The 24,275-nt window shown below is 30.1% G+C and overlaps 1 protein-coding gene across 1 annotated transcript in view; it reads left to right on the forward strand.

The window, feature by feature from the left end:
* The window catches only part of RFeSP (Rieske iron-sulfur protein), a 35,721-nt gene extending 16,715 nt beyond the window's left edge, over window positions 1-19,006 (forward strand). The window contains exons 4-5 of the mRNA XM_075356115.1: window positions 7,448-7,596; window positions 18,748-19,006. Of these exons, the coding sequence (XP_075212230.1) occupies window positions 7,448-7,596; window positions 18,748-18,887 (289 nt within the window). The 3' untranslated portion in view covers window positions 18,888-19,006. The remainder of the gene's footprint in view (window positions 1-7,447; window positions 7,597-18,747) is intronic.
* The last annotated feature ends 5,269 nt before the right edge of the window (window positions 19,007-24,275 follow it).

A 24,275-nucleotide genomic window follows, 5' to 3' on the forward strand; every position in this document is an offset into this window, starting at 1 on the left:
AGGGACTCTTACGTCTTTTTTTTTTTATTAAGTTTTACTTAATAGGCACTATAGGTTACTTGTTAAATTTTTTCCTATCTTTGCTCAATTGCTGATGTTTTTCTATGACATAAATGATTCAAAACAGTTATTTAATATTGCATACAAAACAGAAAATATTTGATGGAGCTTTATCCGACATTTTAAGTAAATGCTTCCAACATAAAAACCAAAAATTTCCTTATTAAGTTTGGTATTTTTAACTGTTAGGCAATTCCGAGAACTTCTTTAACCTATCTTCCTGTAAGGAAAAAAGGCTGCTCTTTCAGCCCAGAAAGACTTTTCAACACTAAGTATCTGCACTAAGATACTATCTCGGTATTTACCAAGATACACTAAGTATCTTGGTAAATTTTATATAGCATTTATTTTGAGGCATGTAATAATATTAATTTACTTCATATTCCATAACCCCCTTTTTTTACAAAAATAAACATTTTAATTAAATACATTCAAAAATTGGATCTTTCTAGAATCTTTGCAAAAATAGGAAAACCAGACTTACAAGCTAAAAATTATGTGGATGACACCACGTAATAATAAAATGTAGCTGTTTTTAGACAGTTATGTTAATAGTCTAAGAAGTAATCAGTTACAAAAAAATCAGTTAACTGATCCAAAATGGAATACATTGTCCTTTTAAAAGTATTATTAATCGAACCACAATTATATGAAGTTTTAGAATCAAAAAGATTCTGAATAATTTATTTAATACCTTAACTGTAATTGACTAAATGGCATACCAGAACCTTATGATATTATCAAAGAGAATTCCAATCTTTACCTCATTCAACTGTATAAGTAATTTTAATAAACTTGTAACAATATGAGTAATTTTTTTTCATTAAATTGGTTGAATTATCATTATGATTCAGTCATCAGTCAAAACAGAATTGATATGACACTTTCATCTTGAAAACGCACCATTTCACTTGTTTATTATATATATATTTTGTTGAATTATATTTATTATACTTATTATACTATAATTAGAAGCAGTTGCAGTTCAATTTTATGCAATACATATAACTTATATTGCTTCCTTTAACTGAATGTTTACCCCATTTTTAATTTACACCTAGCATTTTTAACATAATTATAGAGTTTGTAAGTTGCTCATAACATGGAAACATATATCGTTCAATAAACATAGGTGTGTTCAAAGAGATAAAGAATTTTGAAATGTTACAGGTTGCATTAATCCGATTCTTGGAATGTTTTCTTCATTGTTGTACTGGTAAACATGTATGAAAAGTATCTATACATTTTTAGCCATATTGGATGTTTAGTCTGTTGTCAGATGTCAAAAGGATACCTTGTGTTATCACAAGGTATCACATGTGTTACCATGTTTTGGTATGATCGGCACAATATTTTATTTGTATAAATAATGGATCAGAGAATTTGTATTAAATTTTGCCATAAGAATGGAGTAAAGTGTAGCCATGTTTTAAAAATGTTAAATATTGCTTTTGGTGAGTCTGCTATGATGAGTAAAGCAAGGTTTTACGAAGGGTTTAAGCGTTTCCTAGAAGGTCATGAAGATGTTGAAGATAACGAGTAGCTAGACACCCCAGCACATCAACAACTGATGAAAACGTCGAAAAGTAAAAGAAATGATAATGATTATCAGTTCACAATCAGAGAAATTGCTGATGATGTTGGGATATTGGCTCATGCCATGAAATTTTTTTGGATGTTTTGGGTATAAACATGTGACAGCAAAATTTGTTCCAAAATTGTTGAATTTGAACAAAAAACAACGATGAATGGAAGTTTCTCAGGAGTCGCTAAATCAAATCAACATCGATGCAGAACTACTGAAAAGTGTCATAACAGGTGATGAAACTTGGGTTTGCAGATATGATGTCGAAACTAAGGATCAATCGTCCCAGTAGACGCATTCTGAATCACCGAAACTGAAAAAAGCTCAACAAGTATGGTCGATTGTGAAGGTTATGCTCACAGTGTTCATCGATTTTAACAGCATAGTGCATCATGAGTTCTTGCCACAAGGTCAAACGATCAATAAGGAGTATTACAAGTTCAACACCGTTTGTGTGAAGCAATCTGAAAAAACACCCGAATTTGTAATGAAACAATACATGGCTTTTGCACCACGATAATGCGCCTGCTCACACTTCATTGCTTGTTCATCAATTTTTAGCTAAAAACAACACTGTAATGAAATCCCAGCTGCCATATTCGCCAGATATGGTCCCGTGTGACTTTTTTCTATTCCCAAAAATAAAAGACGGTTTTTATAACGTTGATGAGATTAAAGCGAATCGCTGAAAGAGCTAAACACTATTCCAAAGATCAAGTTCCAGAAATATTTCTGGGATTGGAAAAAGTTCTAGTATAAGTGTATAATATCTAATGGGGACTATTTTGATGACAATAACATTAATGTAGATGAATTAATAAAATTCTTTCTAAAAAAGAAAAATTCTGTTACTTTTTGAACACACCTTGTAAGTCTTAATACAGTTATAAAGGTAAAGGTGTCTATCCCTTTAGTTGCCTTATAAGTTTGCTTTGAAGTATTCTAATAAAATGCTAAACCTGTCATCATTTTAAATATTTATTATGCTTATCTACGTTTCTGTATGAAGTATGTTTCCCCGTAGGGCTCATTAGAAAAGTCAAAACAAGTTTTTGAGATACAAAAATGGGCTGTCAGATCATTTTTTGTCACAGATGTTACAGATTCTGTAAAATGGATAGCAATGTAAAATTTTTTTCTGACATTAGAAAAAGATCATAGAGAAAATCTGTCAATAACATCATTGTACAGGGCGTTCATGATGTTCTTCGGAGTTTTGAAAATTCATTAACAAAAATATTTCACTCATAAGAATAAAACAAGTACTGTATGAAAGAGTACTTCAAATAGTTTTTTTCCACATGTACTAGGCAGTTAGTAAACCATTTGCTCGCAAGGTGTTGACAGTAGAGAAAATGGCTGCCACGGGAAGCGAAAAGTCATTTTGTGTGTTAGAATATCACTTGTCAAAGTCAGTAATTTCTGTGCAACGTGCGTTTTAGTTGAAATTTCATAAAGATCCACCAAGTGACAATTCAATTCATGCATGGTATAAACAATTCAGTGAAACTGGTTGCTTGTGCGAGTGAAAATCAACTGGTCGTCCATCAACTTCAGAAGTCAATGTTAAACGTGTGCGTGCAAGGTTCATTTTCAGCCCGTCAAAATCAACTGCGGCTGAAGGCAGAGAATTAGGAATTCCGAAAACAACAGTGTGGAGAGTTTTCCGTAAACATTAATTATGCAAACTGTACCATCTTCAATTAATCCAGCGTCTTTCTGATTGAGATAAAACACGTAGGCTCGATTTTTGTTTACAGTTACAGGAAACGATGTTAGATGAAGGTTTTGAAAACAAGATAATTTTCAGCGATGAAGTTACTTTCCATATTAGCGCCAAAGTAAACCATCATAACGTCTGAGTTTGGGGAACTGAAAACCCACATGCTTATGAGGAACACATTCAGGATTCTCCGAAAGTAAACGTTTTATGTGCGATCTCTCATGAGGCAGTATATGGGCCGTTCTTTTTTATGGAAACGACAGTAACTGACATGATATACCTGGATATGTTACAATTATGGCTTATGCCTCAGCTACTCAACGACTTCATTTTCCAGCAAGATGGTTGTCCTGCCCATTTTCATAAAGAGGTTCGACAGTACCTTAGCACAACATTACCTTGGCGCTGGATAGGACGTGCGTCTGAAGAAGACCAACACATTATGCTGTGGCCACCAAGATCACCAGACCTCACGCCATGTGATTTCTTTCTCTGGGGATACGTGAAAGATAAGGTGTTTATTCCATCAATGCCGCACGATATCGCTGAGCTAAAGGATCACATAATCAATGCAATCAACTCTATCGAAAATGACATGTTAGAACGAATTTGGCAAGAGCTAGACTTTCGTGTTGATGTGTGCCGTATCACCAGAGGAACACATATTGAACATTAGATTTTAACAGAGTCCCTGCATCACCTCATCCAACTTTCATTTAGGTAAGTGAAATACTTTTTTTGTATTGAGTTTTTGTAACTCCTAAGAACATTATGAAACGCCCTGTATAATGCAAAGGAATGGCATGGCTTTATCCAGTAGACATCTCATTCACTTTTAAATTGGTCATCAGTCAGTTGCATTACAATGACACTTTCATTTAAAATGTTCAAAATTGCGCTGGTCTATCTTTTCAAAGTAATAGCTTTATAGCATTTTTCTTTAAACCAGTATTTATATTTGCTAATAACTTTCTAGTTGTGCCAACCTCAGTGGCTGAGTAGGGTATTTCATGCAGAGGTTCTGGGTTCAGGTATGCCATCCCAGTCGGGCATGGCAACTTTTCATTCATTACCAACTTCCACCGGGCTAATGACCATAGCTGTTGATGTCCACTCTTTCATAAAAAAAAAAGAGTGGGGGAATTAATAATGGAATGACTCAAGGAAAACATTCCACCTTAGTATAATAAAACCTCCCTTGTCTGGACACTTGCCATGAAAACTTGTTTGTCCAGGAAGTGAATGCGTGTTTATGGGACTGCTTAGCTCATTATTTATGTGTTTTTGTTTTTTTTTATTATATATATATATATATATATATTATTACTAGAAATCTGATTTATAACCTAAATAAAAGCAATTTAAAAATAAAATTGTTGAAATCTGTACAATAATTTATATCAAAAAAATAAAGAAAGCAGAATGCAGTTATATTGCCATAATGAATAACACTTAAAAATTTCCAAATTAGTCTGTTATTTGTTTTTGAATGCTCAGCATATACTGTATGTAGTTACAGTTTAGTACAGAGTATAGACTCAGCTGTAATGTACAGTAATGTTATGCACAGTAATTTATCCTCTACATAGAGTATTCTTTTGATGTAGGAGTGTAGAAACAAAAAGAGAGCTTGGCTTGTAACTATCCTCAGATCAATAATGGACTTTTTTCTTTTAATTTACTACAAGAACAAGAGGTAATGCTACTAATAAATGTTTCTTGAGAAAGACCTCAGTTTCCATTGTCGATTTCTGAACCCCTTTTTTCATCTTTATGATCACATAGGATCACTTCAGTTGTCCATTATTAAAGTCTCTTCAAAAGAACTGTCAAGCCTTGCAGTCCTCTCAATATTTTTTCTTATGTCCAATCTACATGCTCTTTTTGGTGTTGCAAACGTTCATGTTGTGAGTTACTTTCTTGCGAGTGTGAAGTAGTAAGTGTTTTTGTTCTTGAATTTTTGTTTAATTTTATCTTGTCTGGTAGAGTCTTCTGGTGTAAGGCCATTTTCCTTTGGATCCTGTCTTATTTCTCTGATTCATCTGCATCCAGTCTTTGTGTTTTTCAATTTGAGGTTGTACTGTACCAGCTGTTTCAGAAGTCTCGAATCTCGCATCCTAGTCCAAAGAAATCCAAAGAATCCTAGTCTCCTCTAAACGCGTAGTGTCAGTGGTAGGTTCTAACTCTTTGTATATGACTTTGTTGGGCACAACCCGCCACCACCACCCATCTTTCTAGTACTTTTTGTTGTAGTTTCTTCCAATTCTTTTGATTTTCTGAATTCTGTTGGTCTTTGATTGTTCATTCAGGTAGAACAGAGTTTCTGCTGCATATTTGGCTTCCAGTTTTATAACAATGTTGTAGTGACTTATTTTTGCACTTATGAATAGGCATTTTTTACTGTAGGTGTACCAGGTTAATTTTTGTGCTTAGCTAACTTGTTTGGATTGAGGTTTTTTTGTTAAGGTTGTTTGTTATTATTCTTTGAGGTATTTAAATTTGGTTACTATTTTAATTACCATTTATGTTTACTGTTTTAATCATATTTATTTTTGGAGCATAATTTCTCTTTTTGAATGATTTTCTGAAACCTGATATTTTTGAACCCCTTTATAATAAATCTGGCTATTTTTCATAGAAATCCTCTCTTTCAAACCACCTTTCCATTTTGATACCCAGATTCAATATTGCTCATCTGCGAGTATTTTGCCTTCTCAAAGTTTCATTAGAAAATAAATAACAGGAGTAATGTCATAAAGTAAGTAGCAGTTATTAGAAACTGTTTTGTTATAAAACTTGATCAAACATAGTGTATTAAATACAGTTTCCATCTTTTAGAAACTCTGTGAGTATACTGTTTTTAGATTTTTGGGTTTATCTTGTATGCCTTCCTCTTAATCTTCAATAAAGATAGTCATTAGTAATACATCAGATTGAAGAAATACTGTAGGTGCTTCATATTAGTCAGTATCCGTAGAATTAATAGTGAAATTAGGTTTATCAATATCGCTAAAAGGTGTTCATTATACCCACATTGATAAAGGTAAAGGATCTGTGATTCCTTCAGTCACACTATTTTAAGTAAAATAAACCACATTTTATTGCATTTCAATTATATTTTAAGTAATTGACCATTTAATCAGCCCATTTTATAATTCAGCCAGGGTGGGTAATTTTAGACTTAAATTTTTTGTTTGTAGTCAGTAGAATGTCATATAAGAAATCAAAATAAATGCTAAAAAATATATTTTTTTTTTTTTGGAAATACTTTCCAAAAAAGATATAAAATTTTTTTATTAAAAAAAGTCCATAATGGGAGGTGTTGACAGATTTTTCCCTATAAACAGATTGGTTTACAACCATTTTCATTCTTGTAGGGAAGCTAACTTAATAGAGATTTCAAATTTACCTCTTTCTTAGAGTTGATATAACTTTCCAAAACCTAACTATTTCAAATGTCAGCTCTTGAGCCTCTGGGAAATAAGAGAATTATTGATTAGCTAGTCAGTGAGTTTTTCCCACTTATGTAATTATAGATAACTGACGTAACCTGATCTAAAATCCAGTACCGCATCGGCATGGAAAGCAGGCTGTATGTTATTGTGCAAAATCATGAATTAAAGGTAGTGTTTTTGACATATCATCGTAGGATAATAATAAATCATTAAACTGCAAGTAAGCTATGTTAAATGTAATACATGTTTTTATGGCTATATGATCTCAGCTGAGCCACAAGCTACAGTGTGTATTTTAAAAATTAGTTAGCATTTACACTGTGAAATAAATTTTTATATTTAGCACAATCCTTTGTAGTGTTCATATCCTCACCTCTTCCTAAGTAGTACAGATTATCAGACAGAAGTTAATGTAAAGTGATACGTGAATAAAAGTAGTGTAATATTGGTTAAGTGGAAAATTTCTGTATTTTTTATCAGTTTGAACATAGAAATATATGTACAGTTTTAGAAATTTAAAATATTTTGAATTAATTAGTTTTATAAAAAGATTAATTTAGTTAATTAAATTTTATTTTTAATTTTCCTTAAATAAAATAATTTAATTCCATTACTGAATTTCAGATCACAAAGTGAGATTGCACAAGAAGAGGGTGTAAATGTCTCTTCTCTACGTGATCCACAACATGATAAGGATAGATGTCAAAAACCAGAATGGCTCGTTGTAATTGGAGTTTGTACTCACCTTGGCTGTGTTCCTATTGCTAATGCAGGTAAAAAAAAAATAGATAAGAATATATATTTTATCATTAGTGCCATAAGAAAATAAGAGCAAAATAAAAACAAGTATTCAAAAATTATATTTAATCTTGCAGAAGCTTGCTTTCAGTGTTATCTGTTATTTATTCCACTTTTAATGAATTCTTGTAATCAATTCTGAGTGTTAGATTTATTATCTAATGAAAAAGGTTTTCTTTTTTGTAATTGATATGTATCCTTTATCCTACATCTCATAGAGTATGAACATAGTGTTTGATTATACCTTCATGGAATCTGAAAAGTTGTATTTTATTAGATTTTGTAAAATCTTCATTTTCTCAAACCATATTTATTTATTTTTCCATCATTTATTTTTTAATATAAATATAAAATCAGATGGAATTTTATGTTTTTAGTTTTATTTTTCTGGGTTTTCAGTTTGTATTATTATTAAATAGTTGGATGGGAAAATAATATATTTAGTTGTAGCCCTTGAAAAAGTTTTGTTATAGTAAACCGAAATGAGTTTTACCCTTAGAGTTATTTTCATTTGCAAATTTGAAAAAATAAACAAGATAACTTATGTAATTAATGAAAATATGTGTCTTTTAATATTTTGTTTTTAATTGTGTTTAGTAGGAGAACAATAGAAAAAAGTATTAGAACATCTTCTCCTTTACTTGATATCATCTACAAAACTTATTAAAGAATTTGCTGTGATTCAATTGCAATTTGTTTTATTAATTTTCGCATAAATTAATAAAATTTTATTTTGATTATTTTTGCTAGTATTTTCTTCTTTTTTCTTATTTCTTATTAAGAAATAATTATTAATATTTATTTTCTTTATTTTTCTGTATATTTTCTGTCTAAATGATAAATTCAAAGGCATTTTTCATTCCTTAGACTGACCCTTACTTTGATAACATACTGTAACAGTGGTTAACAAAAAAAAAATATATATATATATATATATATATATAATATGAAACTGAGATAAAAGTAGGTGAATTAGAATAAAATGTATTTTTTATGCTGAATCTTAAAATGAAATAGTTTTTCTTCCATCACCCTCAGATTTTTAGTTGTGACCCTTTATTAAAATATTGAGAAACTAAATTAAATTATAGAATACAAAAATAATTATAATAATAATTACAATTAAAATTCCTACCCTTATTTTGCAGACATTTACATTTATCTTAATTTTCTTTCTTATTATCCTTTTGTGTTCAGTGAAGTCTTTTTTTTATCATCCAGTAGCAGTCATTCATCATAAATTCATCCCATCTGCCTTGATAACACTGTTCCATCTGAAATATATCTTGGTGGAACCTTTCTTCTTGTTCATTGCTGATGTTTTCCTAATTTAAAGGAAAAAAGTTCAAATGAGAATGTAAAAAATGAATTTTCAATGACATTCTCCAGCCTAAATTTTTGTAGTTCATTTATAAGCTGATTATGGTCTTCAGTTTTTTTTTTCAAGAAAACCAGTATCGACATCTTTCATGCTGCTAGTTCTTAACGATTCAGTTTCCTGTCAAATATAATTACACAAATTATTTTTTTATTTATTTTTGGCCCGTTGAATGTTCCGTCTTTTAATTTGGCTTCACTTAATTGTGAAAAAACTCAGCTAAATATTTAAAGCTGTCTCCATCTTTATCCTAATATTGCTTTTACAAAACTTCATCAGGCCTAGTTTTATGTGTAGAGGTGTTAAAATAATATGATCTGCTTCAAAAGGGGGAATATTGACAACATTTTCCTTTCCTGCATTAAACTGATTTATTTTGGGCCAGTCTTAAACTGCATAGTGTTTATCTGTAGCCCAACTATCCCACAAACACAAGAAACATACATTTTGTGAAGTCATTCTGGAGACTGAGAAGAAGTCCTGTCGCCTTCAGCTCAGCAATGATTCACCATGAGTGTTCATTGTAATTAATAGCTTTTAAAATGTTTGACATACTTTCATATGTTTCTTTCATTCTTACAGCATGTGTTACCAGCATAGAAGAAAACTTATTCAAGATATACAGCAGCACTGCTTTTAAGCTTCTTTTTGATGAGTCTATAAATAAACAACGATCATTAATAACATATTCAATGTCCAGTTCAAACATTAGCCCCCCTAACATCATGGCAGGAAAAAATTAAACCATTTCTTCTAAAGTATTTCAGTAAATTTTCATTTCAATTTGTATATACTGAAATTTTAATATCCTTGTTCAATAAATTCCATTCTTCATGACGTGAACGTAGAAGTTTGGCATGTTGTTTCGACAAATACAAGTCACGAATTAGGTTACTTAGTTCTGCTTGTGTGATGTGGTGAGGTTCAGTATTTGATTCTTCTGGAATGTAATTAATATCTATTGAAGTTGAGGATTCATCAGTTGAGCTTTCTGGGGAAGCAGAAATTTCTTTGGAAGAAGTTTGAGCAATCCGAATCAGTAAATCAACACCTGAAGAGTACTAATCTCACAGCTGAATGAACGTTTGGGTATGCAATATTGCTTTTATTGTTTGAATTGAAACCAGTAACAATTGTTAAGCAAAAATAAAAGTCATCACAATTGGTTAGTAGGCTCCGACCAAATCATAGGTGCACCAAAACGCAAGTACTCTTTTTTTTCTTTTAACCACTCAGTTAGTTTGGTCTCCCAAGGGACAGTCAAAATAATGTTTGTAAGCAGTTTTCAGCTGATTTGATATACTGATTTTTGTTGACTTTTCTTGATGAATTCACTGTAAATTTATCACAAATATTTGGAGAATTTTTACAAGCCCAATTTTTATCCATTGTAAAATTCAAAATGTTTTAATGAATGAAAGTAAACTGAAATGTTACAAAAATACTTATTACAAAAATAATTTAGTTTCAATTTATAAATACTAAATTATGTAAAATATTTCATAAAATTGTTCACCATCGAGTGTAATAAAACGCAGTACAAAACACACACTCACACAATTTAATAAATCTTTGATGTTCAATAAAATAATACAATACGTTGTTCTGTCAAAAATCTTTCACTAAATTTCTGGCATCACTTAAGAAACTATCTTTATAATATGTGTATGATAAAACCACTTCCTCAACTGAAGAACACAGCAAGTCATACCAAGAGCTGAATTCATAATGAAGAAAATTTCATCATGTTGAATTGCTCATTTCTGACACATTGAAATGTTTATACTTGTCTGGCTTGGCATGAAATGACATTATTCGACAGTTACGTATCAAATTTAGGTCTGCAGCATGCATCACAATGTGAATCAGATATGAATAAGCAACCATACAAACATGCTAACTTATTTCTATAATTTGTATCACAAATGATGGAACAAATAAATTTAAGAGTTGTAACTTAAGAAAGTTACGTGATGGGTTGTTTTGGAATACATATTCAGATTTAGTATGTAGAATACTATATAGAACACCTTCTCAAATCCAAATTTTATATTGACCAATAACTTTTTTTATAATTGAGATAACTGGATTTGGTTTACGGCATTCATCCTTGTATTGAGGGCTACTTCATTGAATGTATATTTCATTCTTTTTGATTTTTGAGTGGCAGGTGGTTAAGATCCACTCAAAAATTTCAGATGGGACCAATGATCATTTGATATTTATCATTTTAAAGAGCTTGATGAGATGAAAAAAATGATACAATTAAAACTAAATTGTGATTGTGCAAACCAAAATTACAGTCAGTAATGTTTTGTTTCAGAAAGCTAGAACTACAGTTATATATTCCCCTTTAATTTTTTTTTTTGTTATTTGAAGTATCCTGATTCTCTCTTTGGAAATTTTCTCTGACAGAAGTGGCCAATTCATTAAGCCCCAATTTAGAGTATTTGGCCATCAGGGATGGCCAGGGGCTGCTCAAAACTTTTTAAATGGGAGATTTGGTCATGTTATACCTTGTTTTTTAAAGATCTTTACGAAACAAGTAAAACTGTATCAAAAAATTAAATTTTGACTAAGTCAGAATGTCAGTCGACATAAATGACACGTGTGTGACCACAGATATCATTTAAGTTAATCAAAAATCAAAAAAAATTAATTATTAAAATTTTTCAAATACTTATTTTAATTATACGTACAGTCTTGAAGAATTTTATTTAATTTAAATAAAACAGTTTGCAATTTAATTACTTTTCACATATAATTAATTATATCTTTTATTTAAAAAAAAAAATTATAATTCTTGAATTGAAAATAACGCCAAATAAAATTATTTCAGTTAAAAAATGGTATCGCTTCTCACCTCATATTAAATATTCAAACTGGCCTCCCTGTTCATCATACAGTAATGCAGAAGCTGCTCAAAAGCTTCTCCCACATTGTGAAACTTCCCTATATTTTATCTCAACATGTTCCCTTAATTATTTGAGAGAACTTGGCTGTGAGCTATAAACAGTTGATTTTAAATGTCCCCACAGGAAGAAATCAAGGGGATTCAGGTCAGGTCACCTGACCGGCTGTTTGGTACTACCACGTCAACCTAAATAATGATTTGAAAATTGGTGGTTCAACACATTTAAATTAATAACTTAATTATTTGTAAATTCATCATTTAAGTTACCATTAATTAGTGGTAACTTTAATTACCAGACTGTAAGTTTAATTAAAAGAAGTATTTGAAAAATATTAATAAATAATTTTTTTCAAATTTTTAATTAATGTATTGGCATTTTGGATTAAATAGTCAGAATATAATTTTTTTAATAAGTTTTGCTAGACTCACCAAGACCTTTAAACCTTCTAAGTATCGTTTGACCAAATCACTACTTTATAAAATTTTTGAGCCACTCCTGAAGACTGAATACTCTAAATTGGGACTTACAGAATTAGCCTCTCTTATCAGAGAATATTAACAAAGAAAGAATCGGAATACCTCAAATTAACAAAACAATTAAAGGTAGTATACAACTGTAGTTCTACTATCTTAAACAAACCCATTGCTTTCATTTTGGATTGGGCAATCAGAATTTAGTGTTAATTGTATCATTTTTCTAATCTTTTTGAGCTCTTTAAAATGATCTATCAAATGACCGTTGATCTTATTTGAAAGTTTTGGGTTTCCCCCACTCCCTGCTGCTCTGAAATCAATAAATGAATATACATTCAATGAAATAGCCTCTCGGTACAAGGAAGAATGCTGTAAACTACATCCAGTTATCTCAATTTTAGAAAAGGTTAGAGGGGGTTATAAGTTAATTTTTAGCCACCCAGTATATGGTGTGTCCATAAAATAATAGTGGGGTTTTAAATGCTCTTATAGCTTCAAAACAAAGCATTGCAGAGAGATGAACTTTACATTAAATGAAGGAGAAATACTCCTAATGTGTACAATTGCTAGTGCATGCGCATTGTGTTTCCAGTACATGCAAAGAGCATGCACATTAGTCATCATTTTTGCAGTGCAGAGGAAGGTTCAATGTATGTTGTGGCTTGCCATGTTTAAGTCAGTTAAGTTACTTTTGTTAGGTGTGAATACAGTCTGTATAATGAAGATCCCCGCAAGAAAATAACATTCAGTGATGAGACAAACAACTCAAGAAAGTTTGCCTACTGAAGCAAACAAACACATTCAAGAGAATCAGTTCATCAGAATCTGATGAAACAATTGAAGCAGTGTAAACAAGTTTCTTGCGTAACCTGAAGAAATCCATACAGAAGTTTTCTAGGCATTTGAGCATTCTTAAAACAACTATTCATTATGTGTTAAAAAGATGGTTACGTTTCACTGTGTATTAGGCCTTTTTTTTCTGATGTTATTTTTCCTTAAAAAAAATCTTACTTTCTTTCTTACACAAACTGTATTATTTCATCTTCAATAGGTTTTTCTAATTTGAACGTATTAAACATTCATATTTGTAAATACTAATTAGCATAGTAATGAATCATAACAGTGGTCTTATTCCCCTATAAATTTCACTTATCAAATCTGTTGGTAGTATTGTTTTTTATTTTTCCCTTCATGGTTTTTAACATTTTCCATTATTAACACCAGAGCTTTAGTTAAACATTCATTAACAGTAGTATGGTTATTTTTAGAAGTTGAAAAACTTAACATAAATGATAAGCCATAAAGTACGGGTTCAGTTCCATTACTTTCAGGTTGTTCAGTTTCTAAATTCAGATAATTCAATATGAGTGAAACAGCTTTGAATTTATTGTCAATGTCAATGGTTTCATGCTACAAATTATAAGCATCTGTTACTTTAATGCCCATTTGGTTTTGGCTTCAGAGATTGATCGACTATATAGAAGTAAATGATTATATTAACTATTATTTTGTATTCACGAAGCTCCTACAATCATTACTGATTTAATCAAGTATATACTTATACTTTTTTCTTATTTCATTACAAATATTTAATGAACTTTTTTGATAGATTTGTACGATTTGGTAGATTTTGAATGATTCGGAAACCTCTCTCATACATGTAAAGTTGTTTTTTTTACTAGTATTTACATAACTGCCCAAAAAGGAGTGTAATGTATTTGGGGTATATTTAGACAAAAAAAAAGTCAAACTTTAAAAGTTGTTGAATATTTTGCTTACATTATATTATGTTCAATATATTTTTACTTTCTGAGAATATAGCTAGAATAGTTATATGATGCAGAAAGAATGGTGATCTATGTCAAAGATGGGATAACAAGTTTTTTGCAAATCTTTTCATTTTAGAGTGCAATTAGTTCATCTAGACCAAAAAAAAAACATATATGTGTGATGATAGGTCTTTCATTTTTCATGCCAAAAGTAAAATTGCCATAAAACCAAAAGTATGTCTAATGGTAAAAAAAACTTTTTTAGCTTTAGACATTACATTATGTTTAAAAAAACAGTCATTCATGTGGCCTCCCAAGAGTTTTCTTGACACAGCCAAGGCTATCAACAAAGTTTTGCACAAATTAGCTTGAATTTCAGTAATAATGCATCAAATACTTTTTTTAAAGTCATCAGTTGTTCACGGTTTGTCGCTGTAGACTTGTGACTTAACATAACCCCAGAGAAAAAAGTCAAATCACATGATTGTGGTGGCCAATGGACATTACCATTTCATGAAATTATCGAATCACCAAACTTTTGACACAATAAATGAATGCTTCAGCAGCTATGTGGCATGTGGGTGGCCCTTTCCTGTTGAATTCTCATCTCATTCAAATTAAAATCTTCCAAATTTACTGTAACAGCATCTCCTTGCTCATTTTTGAAAAAGTGCCTTAATGATGACACCAGCCTATAATTCACACCAAACAATGATTTTTTTCAGATGTAATGGTCGCTGTTGATTCATTTGTGGATTGGAATTATCCCAAAATATGACAGTTTTGCTTGTTTACAAAGCCAAGCCAAAAATGAACCTCATCTGAAAAGATGATTTTTTTATGAAAATTTGGATCCACTTCAAGCTGCTGTGGAATCCAATGAAATCAGCAAACCACTGACACAGTGGTTAAGTTAGTTGAATCTTTTAATTCAAGGGTGTAGATGAAGTTCTTTTTCCAAAATTCATCATGTTGTTATTGAAAAAAGGTCTTAATTCATATGAACAATGTTAAATCAATAAATTTTTATTTTCTCGAACATTTGCTCTTAGAACAGCAATATTCTTTTGACTTTTCATTTGCATTTCTTTACCAACGAAAAGTAGAGAAAAATTCTCTTTAAATTTTTTAATTAAACAATGTATTGTACTTAGATTGGCTGATTGTGAATACAATAAATATTTCTAAGTGCATGATACGTACAGTCCATAGCTGTAACAGATTCCATATTTCGATAAGAAATTTTTATGATTGTAAACATTGATGCCTGTAGTGTTCCATGAGATTTAACATAAACTACTGAAAATAAATGATACTTGGAAACTTTTTAGAAAAATTAGTGTCACTACAATCTTAATTTTTTGCATTGTGTTTGAAAATTCCCTATATACGTACCAACAATATGTATGTATGTGCATATAAATGTTCATGTGTGTGTCATATTCGTTTTGGTGTTATATCAGGATTGACCAAACAAATTTTCTTCAAATTTGACAAAACCATTTTTATGTATGGAGCATCTTAATGTATGGTTGATCATAATAATTTTTTTCCCAAAAAACATATGTAAAAAAAAAAATTAAGGGCTGGAAATATCATGATAAAACCAATTTCGATTATATTCAAAGGCATTTTAGACAAAACCTTATTAAAGCAAATTTGTTACTTGCAAAGCGTACATAAATAATACAAAAAAACTTTTCAAAAAATCAACCTTCCTTTTCAAATTTAAATATATGGTTTTTTTGTTCTTTTGGTCTTTCTATGCTTTAAACATTTCTCAAAAATTTGTTAAAAGTTTATACTTCATATATAGAGCTATCAAGAAATGTAAATTTTTGTCTTATTTTAGACTTTATTGAAGGGGGTGTTAGATTTACAGAAAACTTTACTTAAGCAAATTTGTTAGTCTTAACCTTATCTATATATGAATATTTTTAGAAAAAATTTCTTAAAACTTATCCATCTCTAAAAAATATGTGAAGTTTCATCAAAAAATAATCAGAATTTTTTTATTATCTTGCTGTATAACTCCAATTGTCACAAATTTTTTGGTCAAATACAACACCATTATGATGCCTCAACCTCCATATTCGCCGGACATGGCCCCCTGTGACTTCTTCCTACTCCCCAAGCTAAAAAGAACCATGCAAGGATCACATTTTGCCAACATTGAAGAGATAAAGGCAGAATCACTGAAGGAACTAAACACCATACCAAAAATTGCATTTCAGAGATGCTTCGAAGATTGGAAAAAGCACTGGCACAAATTATTACATTTTAAGGGGAGTACTTTGAAGGTGAAAAAATCAGTATTGATGAATAAATAAAGACTTTTTGGGAACTAAAATTTGGCATATTTTTTTTTATCAAACCTCACTCATATATTATGTTTTTGTTTTTTTTTAATTTTTTTTTTTTAAATTTGTATTTTTCTTTATCAATTAATGAGGTATTAAAATTAAAGCAGCTTCTTCTAATTCAGTTAACAGCCCTTAGGCTGGTTGGCAGCAGCTCTCCTCTCTTCTTGCTTATCAGCTTTTCTCTTCAGCTTCCAGTAAGAATCACAGTTCATGTCATCCATTATCTGTTTTAAGAACTCTACCCTTCCACTACAATTTCTTCACTTTAATTTGTCCTATCATCTCTTAACCAGGCCATGGTGCCTAAGAATATGTCCTATTGGCTAAGGTCTTCTTCTTTTTAATAGTTTCAGGCACCTAATTATATTTTGGACCCAAAATGAAAAGCGATTTTTCTTTTTTTTTCAAATAGTTATAATTTATTTTTTCAATATTTTTCTTTTAATTTTTGTTTGTTTGTTAGATATCTTTTCTTTATAGATAAATTTTCCCTGAAAAGTAAAAATATTCAGAGAAATTTTTTCCAATCTCAACATCTATAAAACTTAATTTTTGTGAATATTAATATGGTAAAAATTGTATTAATAAGGTAATAAGTTTATAAGGGAAAATTGTGAAAAATCACATAATGACTTAACGCTATTTTTTTTTTTTAAACTTTGTTCTACTTTTTTTTACAAATTGTACAATTTTTATGATTTTACGATACTACTTTTTGACTAGTGTTGCTGGGAAAATCATGCAATACTTCGCCAGTTTTTTTTTTATGGTTCAAACTTGTAAATGAATGAAAACAGTTAATGATCTAAAGGGAGGAAGCTCTAGGCCATATATATATATATATATACGTGTGTGCATATAAGTACAGGGTGTCTGAAAAAGTACTCTGCAGTTAAATTTAAATTTACTATATTAGATTTATAATTTACAAATGTATGTGTTTATTACATGAATTTACATACTCAAATTTAATATCAGCACTGTTTACAGCACTGCAGACATCAAATCAATAAGCCCCCTCATTCTACATTCTGCTGAGCATGTTTTCCGAAATCGCTTCCACAACCGGTATTATTCTTTGGCGCAGGTGATCAAGTAACAGGATTTTACTGGTGTACAATTTTTATTAGCCCAAAAAAAGAAATCCTTATATACATATAAATGATTACATGATGAGACATATCCAGAAAGTAAGTACAGTTTCCTTCTACCATTGCTGTAGTTGCAACTCTGAGCATGCACATCACATCCCTCTTTTGTTTGTTTTCAATAGACACCGTTATAATACTGTGTCGTTTGTTTGATTAAACAACATGTTCAAGTCAATCAAGAATCCCACCAATTGTGAAATCAGGGCCATTATCTGATTTTTAAATATCTGATATTCCTTGACAAATTAGTGAAGTTTATAGGTAAAAAGCTATGAGTAATGGAATGGTTAGAAAGTGGATGCAGTAGTTACTTTCTAGATTCGTCCATGTATTCATATATATGTATATATTTCTTATTTTGGGGCTATATAAAAGATATTGTATACAAAGTAAAATCCAGTTACTTGATCATTTGCACCAAAGAATACCAGCCATGGAAACGTGCATGTCAAGCAAAGGATTGACCTTTGGCATGAATAACCCTTTGGTTACATGAGTGGGTAAAAACATTAAAAGAAAGCGATTGTTTACAATTTTTTAGTTATGTATTGAGTTCCCTGAAATTTTGTGAACATTTCTGCTTGAAATCTTAACAAAAAACTTAGATCACATACTCTACTCATGATGGTTGCTGAAAATGTTGACAGAGGTTCACATAACCTCTGAAGAACAATTGAAACAATCACTTTGTAGTCCTGACTTGGCACTGATTGATTACCACTTGTTTCTCTATCTCAGGCAATCCCTTGCTGCTCAATGCTATAACAATAATTTCAATATGAAAAATGCTATACAACAATGGTTTTCTTCACTGGCGGCAACATTTTTTGAGGAAGGCATGAAAAATTGATAACTGAAAAGTGCCTTAATAATTGTGGAAATTATGTAGAGAAGAAGATAAAAGTATACTCATCCATATAATAATAAAAATACTTTGTTGAAAGTAAGTTATGTGTGTTTTTTTATAATAAAATTTTGCCTACTCCCAGATACATCTCATACATATCGCAGCCTTGAATGTGAGATATCTAGAAGTAATGAATCATGAAATAATTTTGTATGTTTTTTTTTTTACAGGAGATTTTGGTGGATATTATTGCCCATGCCATGGTTCACATTATGATGCCTCTGGTAGAATTCGTAAAGGACCTGCTCCTTTGAACTTAGAGGTTCCACCTTATGTGTTTGAAAGTGAAAATTTACTTGTTGTTGGATAAAGTTGTTTAAAATGTTAGTTATATATTATTTAGAAAAGAAAAATAAATTATTTTACTTTAAAGTAAATATTTATAGTGAATGAAAATGCCTCTTTGGAATATACATTTGTAAAAAATTATGCTGTATTTAAATTATTATTACATCTTACTCCAGATTTAAATTATTAAAATAATTGTTGCTATTAAAAGTTTTCAGTAATTCTGAAGTAAACTCTTGTTTTTGTTCTTACTACACTAAAATATGTATTAGTGATAAATTTTCTTCTCAATTTTTTTCCAGTATTGTACAGCTATGTATGACATTTCCTTCATTCCAAATTTCCCCATGGATGGATTTAATCTTGCATTACAATGCAATTAATTTGGTTTATTACCAAGGGAGAAAAAGAAGTAGTTTAAAGACAAGGATTAATTAAATATTTTTCTTATAATTTATGATTTCTTTGTGTTATATCTACAAAATTAACTAATTTACTGGCAAAATAAGAAAAAATTGTAATATTCAAATTTAAGTAAAGAATGGAAGAATTGTGATCACAAAAAATTTCAGTTTTCAGATTTCAACAGAAATATTCATTTTACCAACCCTGAATCCATTTTGACTAGTTTTTGCATGACGTCTGTAGGTAAGTATCTCGCATAACTCAAAAATAATTAGCTGTTGGGTGTTAAAATTTTGGATTTAGGACTGTTGTAACATGTAGTTGTGCACCTCCCATTTTGATTGTAACTGACTGGACCAAAAAGTCCAAAAAACAAATTTTTTGGATTTTGGACTTTTTTTAAGTGCAATAATAAGCTCTCATTAGCACTTTTTAGTGATATATCATTAGTGGTACTTATTTTGATTGGTTCCAGAGTTATAACCAAATAAAATTTTAATTAATGAAGTATTTGGATCTTACAAGGGGAAGGCACATCGGTTCAAATCAGACTTCATCTCCTTTTTTAACTTTTTTTTTAATCTAAATATATTGATTTATTAATAATTATTAACCTCTGATTGTAAAAAAAGTTTTACAGTAAATAGTAATTCAATAATAACAATAAAAAAAAATATCAGAAGTAGTTTGTAGTAATTTGAAGTAATTTTATATATTTTTCATTTTTAAAAAAAATTGTATATTTTATTACATATACAAATTTAGTCAAGGAAGTCATGTGGTGTTCACATCATTTTTTTTTTTCCAGGACTGGCGAGTTTAATAAAAAAGAGATTATGTAGTGCCCTGAAATCTTGCTATAACTCATCAAAGAGACTCATAGTTTTCAAAACTAAAACAAGATTCCTGTTATAGAGAGTTAAATAGGGACTAAAAATCAATACTTTTACAATCAGTTTCACACAGTGGTGCAATGTTTTAGCACTTTAATGTACAGTAACTAATAAATATGTTCATTACTCAAATAAAATCTGAACACAAAGGAAAAAATATGTACTTTGAGAGAAATGAATCAACTACAGGAGGATTTTTTAGTCCTGTTACCCAATTGTTAATGTCTGGTAATTTTTTTCTAAGAAAGGAAAATTTTGTTTTGTGACACGAAGTTGGTAGTGCTACTCAACCGGTACAGATACGGCAATGTGAGTTGATTCTCCTTGAGCTGTGTAAACTTTTGTGCCGTTTCCGGTCGTGTTATGAACAGAATGTTTTTTACCATAGAACGAGTTTTCATTCTTCAACATTATTTTGCTACGAAATCGTACGCGAGTGTAAAAGAATAATTTCAAATTAAATTTGTGTTGTTCCTCCGCCAGAAAAAATTTCAATTTCTAGGCTAGCAAAGTGATTTTGAGAGACAGGTAGTGTTTGCGACAGAAAACGTAGTGGTCTACCAACTCGCTTGACGGATGACTTACAGAATGTGATCACAAGATTGCTCAGTTCTCCACAGAAAAGTTTACGAAAACTTTCCACGCAAGTTGGTTTGTCGTATTTGAGTGTTCAGAAACCTGCTAGAAAATTATATCCGTATTGCGTACGATTAGTCCAAGAGCTTCAGCCTCCAGATTTAAACAAGCGATTGCAATTAGGTCTCTCGTAAATGATAACAGAATCAAATTTTTAAACACAGTGTTCTTTAGTGATGAAGCTTGGATCCATCTCGATGGTTATGTGAACAGTCAAAACCGTCGAATTTAGGCTGTTGAAAATCCTAACGCTTCACAAGACAAATCTTTGCATCCTGAATAAATTGATGTGTAGTGTGCGACATCTCGTCATCAAGTCAGACCCATATTCTTCAAACAGACAATAAATGGTGAAGTATACAGGAATATCGTGGGCCAATTTGTGTCCCTCCTGGAACCTCAAGAACGGTATTGCTGGTTTCAGCAAGACGGCGCTACATGCCACACGTCTCGAGAAATCATGGATTTTCTGCAAAAGTTCTTTGATGATCGAGTAAATAAGCAAGGGCTACAGATGTGAGGTCTGGGGACCTCCAAGGTCCCCAGACCTCACATCTCACATCTCCTGACTACTTTTTGTGGGGCTATATTAAGTCTGAGGCCTTCAAAAACAATCTTCACACTATTGTTGAACTTAAGTCAATATTACAGACTTAATCACGAATATTTCCAATGCACCTCTTAAAAAGGTTTCTGCTAATATGCTGAAAAGAGTCCGTGCATGTATAACCGCAAGGGGCGGGCATTTTGAGCATATTCTTTAAAAATTATGTAAGTAATAGCTTTTTATTAAATCTTTTGTAAGTAACAAACACATTGTTTTATTCCACCTAAATTTCCCTTTCTTAAATTATATTTAAAAAAGAGTAACAGGACTAAAAATCACTCTATAGCTTCTGAAAATATTGCCTTAATAGTCTTAATTTTTAAGCAGAATTTTCTGGGACACAGTGCATTATGCAAAAACTTTATGAAAATACAATTTTTAGAAAAAATTTAAAAAAGAAGCATTTATTTAACGTACACATATATATTGTTTATCCACTTAACGTACACATATATATTGCTTATCCAAATACATTGTTAAAGTAATTTTTGTTGAGTACCCAGAAAACCTCTATGCTTCTATAAAATTATTAGTAACTTTTAACTGTTGATAGCCTTGTAATTTATAGCACATATCTTCATAGTTTATGACTTGCCACTGTAAATACTCATTTTAGTTGTGTAATCAGAAATAAATGTAAATTATATAAATAGCATATGTTGCTTGTTTATTTGATAGTGGCAATAATGTAAGGTTCATTTTCATCATCTTTATAACTTCCACTCCCTTCTTTATGCTGTATTGAAGAGCACTTTTGCTGATAGAATCATCACCAAAGGAGTTAAACTACCATTGACTCCAACATATAGACCCAGATGTATTTTATGAAGAAACTGAAGACTATTAAGCAGTTTGATCCACATATTTAGTGGAAAGTTGCTTTCATAAATATCATATATAAATTCATAAATATTGTTCACTGCTGGGTTTAAAACAACATCATTATGTTAAAATGAATTCTTTATGCTGTTGTATTATATTTTTTCATGTTTTTGTAGTGGACACACTTGATTTTACAATTAGTTTTTTCTGAGATGTCAGTTAGTCTTAACAAAATATTTTTTATATATTTTATGACGCTGTCCACAGAGTGTAAAATACTTATATTATCGGGCTAAAGTAAATAATTTTTTTTAATTCAGTGATACAAATATACACACAATCAGTAAAAAAAAAATCTTTCAATCAGCATCCCATTAATAAATTTCAGAAGTCATTCATCCAGATTGTCACTGCTTTACTGGTAGTTTTTAATGTTTTTGAAATGTCTCAGGTTATTTGAATTACCGATAACTGATTTACATGTTATGTAAATCATGTTTTCCTGTTCCTGACATAAGAGCAAGAATTGTTATAAACAATGCTAATTCATTTGACGTTTTTCAGTTTTAAATTTTTAACTTACTTAGAAGCTGTTACGAAATATTCTTGTTTCAACAGCATTAAATATGTTATCTTCTTGAAAACTATTGTTTTAATGTAACATGCAGTTATAATCAAAAAAAAAATACAATGAGATTGTAAACCGTACGGTAAGAATCTCGCAGATATTTCTTCCGCTGAAAAAACAAAATTTCTGTAATATAAATAAAACTGTTTTTTAACAAAATGACATTGAAAAGATAAAACACTATATTTCTATTATTAAAATTTGTTAATTTAGAATTTTTGTTTAAAATAAAAAAAACATGTTAAATATATGTCATTGACAATAGATATACAATAATAGTTAATAAGAAATATTTAAGCGTTCCATATAATAAGCAAAAAAATAGAAAAATTTGTTACAAACCTTATCGGCTCGATTTCATAAGAAATTAATTTCATAAGAATTTCATAAATCATAAGAAATGTATTATTAATGTAAATGTAATATGGATTACATATAAATGAAATCAGGCTGGTAAGAGTTTTATAACAATTTTTTCTATTTTTTGTTTATTATATATTGTTGTATATCTATTGCCTATAACATGTTTTTTAAACAAAATCCTAAATTAACAGATTTTGATAATAGAAATGTGTAGTGTCTTACCTTTTTTGATATCAGTATCATTTTATTAAAAACAGTTTTACTTATATTACAGAAATGTTTGTTTTTTCAGCAGAAGAAGAGATTCTTACCGTACGGTTTGTTTACTATTACATTGTATTTTTTTTATATCACTGCATTTTGTTAGATTATTTTTTTTTTATGAATTACTGATTGTTATCTTATGGATTTATTATTAAAATTTATTGTCTTTTAGAACAAACAGAAATACATTTTTGGAATTTCCAGCCAATTTTTTTTGTTGATGTCATATTCACTTCATACCATATTTTTGCTTTTTTAATAAAACTAGTACCTTCACAAATCGAAGATCTGTGATGTAATATTACACTTTTTACTTTGTAAGTGTAACCCTTGATTTTTATTGTATCCGTGGACACCTTTTTTTTCTATTGTTATTAGCTGACTCGGCAATGCTTCGCTATTTGAGTATATATATATATAGACTAAATGAACACAAATGAAAGTTTTATAAAGCCAAATCAGACCATAAATACAAATTTTCAAAATATCTCAACCCAGCATCACCTAGCGGGTCTATTTTTTGAAAAAAAAATTTATTTTCATAGTATATATTCTGAATACGAGCCAAATCTGAGCATAAATACAATTTTTTTTAAATATCTCAACTCCCAGTACAACCTAGTGACTTCATTTTTTGCAAAAATATATTTTTTTTAAATAATTTTTTTTTTTTAATTTCACATTATTGACTATCATTGTAGATTTCAGATAGTCTGGTTAGCTATTCTGAGACAAAATTAATTCTTTTAAAAAGTGTAAGTGAGAGCACAATTGCAACACAAATGCTCATAA

The sequence above is a fragment of the Lycorma delicatula genome, chromosome 2 (assembly GCF_047948215.1).
Source record: "Lycorma delicatula isolate Av1 chromosome 2, ASM4794821v1, whole genome shotgun sequence".
Classification (NCBI taxonomy): domain Eukaryota; kingdom Metazoa; phylum Arthropoda; class Insecta; order Hemiptera; family Fulgoridae; genus Lycorma; species Lycorma delicatula.